General features: G+C 35.4%; 1 protein-coding gene across 1 annotated transcript; it reads left to right on the top strand.

Annotated features, from left to right (window-relative positions):
• The first annotated feature begins 2,891 nt into the window (after positions 1 to 2,891).
• Positions 2,892 to 3,329, top strand: LOC125920909 (60S ribosomal protein L32-like). Its single transcript, XM_049628112.1, has one exon. It carries the CDS (start codon positions 2,907 to 2,909, stop codon positions 3,312 to 3,314), a length of 408 nt encoding a protein of 135 aa, XP_049484069.1. The 5' UTR covers positions 2,892 to 2,906; the 3' UTR covers positions 3,315 to 3,329.
• The last annotated feature ends 561 nt before the right edge of the window (positions 3,330 to 3,890 follow it).

Below are 3,890 nucleotides of genomic sequence, written 5' to 3'. Positions count from 1 at the left end.
TTATTTCACAGTGTAGAGATGGTTGTAGAAGAAATAGACTTGGGGAGGGGCACCTGGGTGCTTCAGTCAGTTAAGCGTCTGACTTTGGCTCAGGTCATGATCTCGTGGTCTGTGAGTTTGAGCCCCGCTTCAGGCTCTGTGCTGATGGCTCAGAGCCTGGAGCCTGCTTCGGATTCTGTGTCTCCCTCTCTCTCTGACCCTCCCCCGCTCATGCTCGCTCTCTCTCTCTCTCTCTCTCTCTCTCTCTCAAAAATAAATAAAACATTGAAAAAATTTTTTAAAAAAATAAACACTAAAAAAATTTAAAAAAATACACGTGGGGAGACATGTTTAGACATGTTGGATGTGAGGTGCTTAATAGATGTACAGATGAAGATACTGAACAGGCAGTTGTATAGAAGTTGGTAGGTCAGGAAACAGGTTTGAACTGGATATGAAAATATGCATATCAGCAGAAACAAAAGATTTAAAGGCACAGATGGAATGACATAATAAAAGGTCATGTGTAAGTAAAGAAGAGAATAGATACCAAGACTTAGCCTGGAAACAGTCAAATTTTAGAAGGTGAGATGAATTAAAAGAGAGAAATGTGGCAGGACTGCGCAGCAGCACTAACGATGAACTGTCTTGAATTTAAAATGGAATAATAAAATCAAAACAGTACAGTGTTCTTTCTGGCCACATTCAGCTGTCCTGTTACAGATGCAGAAACAGCCTTTGATGTAAGAGTAATATTAATCAGACAAAATGATAATATTTGCATACTAAGTGAAGTGATGTCAGAGATTGTAAATTACAGCCATGACTCTAACAGAGTAGCATTGCCTGTTTAAAATATCCATCTTTAGCGTTACTGTTTCTGTTTCCACTCATCTTCTAAAGAAAATGGCTTAGATTTCTCATTCCTCCCCTCACCCTTATAAGTTACAAAGAAATATGGGGTCTCCTTTTATCTTAGATATAATTACTGCTTACAATTTCAGACACACGGGAAAATATTATTTGTAGAAATGTGTATATACCTAAATGAGATCAATTATACTTTGTCAACAGTGGGGAAAGATCTGGAAATATTGCTGTAATTTCTGACTCTTTAAAATAATACTGTATTTTCTGTTTGCCATATCTACTCCTCACTCTCCCTGCATCCCCAACACAGGGCTAATGCATTATCTGTCTGTGTACGCAAAGTTGTCTTCTGTAGACTGTATCACTTACTTCCTTTGTCCTTATTGATAAAATTGGAATTAGTTAATATTTTTAAGTTACCTATTACGATTTATGAATACCTACAAACTTCTGGATTAGGACAATTGAGTCCTAGTTAAGAAATTATAATTGACATGGCATTCTAAAATCAATAAATTGGACCTAGCTGTTGGACATCTAGTAAGCACAGTGGAACAGAATAGGTATTCTCAAATATAATCAAAGTGTAATTTTTGCCAATGAATAACACAAAACATAGTGTTTTGTGCTTGAAATGCAATTGAAAATATTAAAATCCAATACAAAGTAAAGCATGACACATTTTATACTCAAGAATTAAAAATAAGCTCAGAGAAAATGCTTAGTAATTATAAAATAACAAGGTCAATATGGATAGCATGGAAATGATAGGATTATATTAGTCTATTAAAGAATTCAGACAATTCCAATAGTTAAAAGAATAGATTAAACAGTTTTGAGGAAGAGGAACCACACTCACAAAAGGCATAGATCTTGCAAATACTGAATGAATATTCTAAATCAATTTAAGTTCGAAAATGAGGGACTGTGTTGGAATATGGGTTTATGAATCAACTTAAGCTAGAAGTAAAGGAATGCATTTAAAAAGAGTTTGGAAAATTAGTTTGGGGCTAGATGTGAAAGAACTATACAGAGAAACTTTATTTTTTGTGGATTTTCGCACAGGATATACTTGATACAAATGAGAGAAAGATAAAGATTATTGGAAAGCTTTTGAAATAGTTCAAGAAACGTATATTGAGATCTGGTCCCTGATACCAAGCAGTGAAAATGGACATTTAAGAAAGAGTTGAGAATCTATACTGATTTCATTGAGCATAGGAGAAGAGAGAAAAGAAGGATAGAAGGTTTTCTTAAATTTCTGGTTAATTCAACTGAAAAATAATAATTCCTTTTATAGAACCCTTATTAAATAACTTACGAGTTTTTACATTGTCACAATTGTAGCTAATTAAATACTTCTGATTTTATTTTTCTGCTTTTATTTTCTCTTCTACTGTAAGATAGCAAGCTTCCTGAAAGAGTTGGCTTTGTTTCTTAGGATCTCTGCGGCATTCCCAGCAATTAAGCCAGCATCTGGCATGTACAACTTACCTCACAAATATAAATAAATAAGTGAATAGAAATGAAACTCATGAGTATAATTCTGAAGAAGAACAAGATTTTGTGGATAACCATAGGAGTTTGGGTATTTAATATACAGAATTTAAAATATTAGATCATTCATACAGAGATGTGCCCATATATTTTCCTGTGTTCACTGATTATTTTAAAAAATATTATTTAGCATTTGTAATATGCAAAACACTGTTTTAGACACTGGAGATAAAAACTGTGAATAAAAGAAACCTCAAAAATTTACATTCTAATGGTTATGGAATTTACATTATAATGGTTCTGTATTCTAAATTATTTTCCCTTTCATTTTACAATAGTATATAAAGTAAATTTTAATTTATGCCAAGATTTAAAAAAAATATTGCTCTCATAACTTTCTTTAACTACTGCTCCATTTCTCTTTATCCCTTTATGGAAAGCTCAAAGACATTTTCTATCTGCTCTCTATAAGAGTTAGCTACTGCTGTGTAACAAACCAGACTATAACTTAGTGTCATAAAAGAGAATTTGTTTTGGGCAGCCATCTATAACTTGGCATCATGGCTGCCCTCAGATCTCTGGTGAAGCCCAAGAATGTTAAAAAGAGTACCAAGAAGTTCATCTGGCACCAGTCAGACCAATATGTCAAAATTAAGCGCAACTGGCAGAAACCCAGAGCCATTGACAATAGGGTGTGCAGAAGATTCAAGAGCCAGATCTTGATGCTCAACATTGGTTATGGGAGCAACAAGAAAACAAAGCACATGCTGCCTGGTGGCTTCCAGAAGTTCCTAGTCCACAATGTCAAGGAGCTTGAGGTGCTGCTGATGTGCAACAAATCTTACTGTGCAGAGGATGCTTATAATGTCTCCTCCAAGAACTGTAAAACCATTGTGGAAAGGGCAGCCCAGCTGACCATCAGAGTCACGAATCCCAATGCCAGACTGCACAGCGAAGAAAATGAATAGATAGACAGCTTATGTGCATATCATATTTGTGTTAATAAAACCATAAAACTAAAAAAAAATTGTTTTTATCATAAGCCTACTATCATCTGGGCATTTTTGCTGATCTTCATTGGGCTCATTCATACTTCTTCAGTAAGCTGATAAATCTTCTGGCATATCCAGAATGGCCTTATTTGCACAAGGTACTTGAATAACAAGCCAAAGTGTGCCATACCTCTTGAGATGTATCATCAAAAGTGGCACAGTGTTGGAGCACCTGGATGTCTCAGTTAAGCAACTGACTCTTGGTTTTGGCTCAGGTTATGATCTCACGGTTTTGTGAGTTTGAGCCCCACCTCAGGCTCTGCACTGGCAGCATGGAGCCTGCTTGAGATTCTCTCTTCCTCTCTTTCTGCTCTTTCCTCCCTTGGACTGGCTCTGTGTCTCTCAAATAAAACTGAAAAAAAAATGGCACAATGTCACTTTTTGCCACATTCTACTGGTCAAAACAAGCCCAGAATCAAGGAGTAGAAAAGTTTCCACATATTTATGGAAAGACCTGAAAAATTACATTTCAAAGAAACATGGATTCAGGGA

The sequence above is a fragment of the Panthera uncia genome, chromosome C2 (genome assembly GCF_023721935.1).
Source record: "Panthera uncia isolate 11264 chromosome C2, Puncia_PCG_1.0, whole genome shotgun sequence".
Lineage (NCBI taxonomy): Eukaryota > Metazoa > Chordata > Mammalia > Carnivora > Felidae > Panthera > Panthera uncia.
Note: the sequence above shows the minus strand (reverse complement) of the source record. Positions and strands in the feature narration are given on the sequence as shown.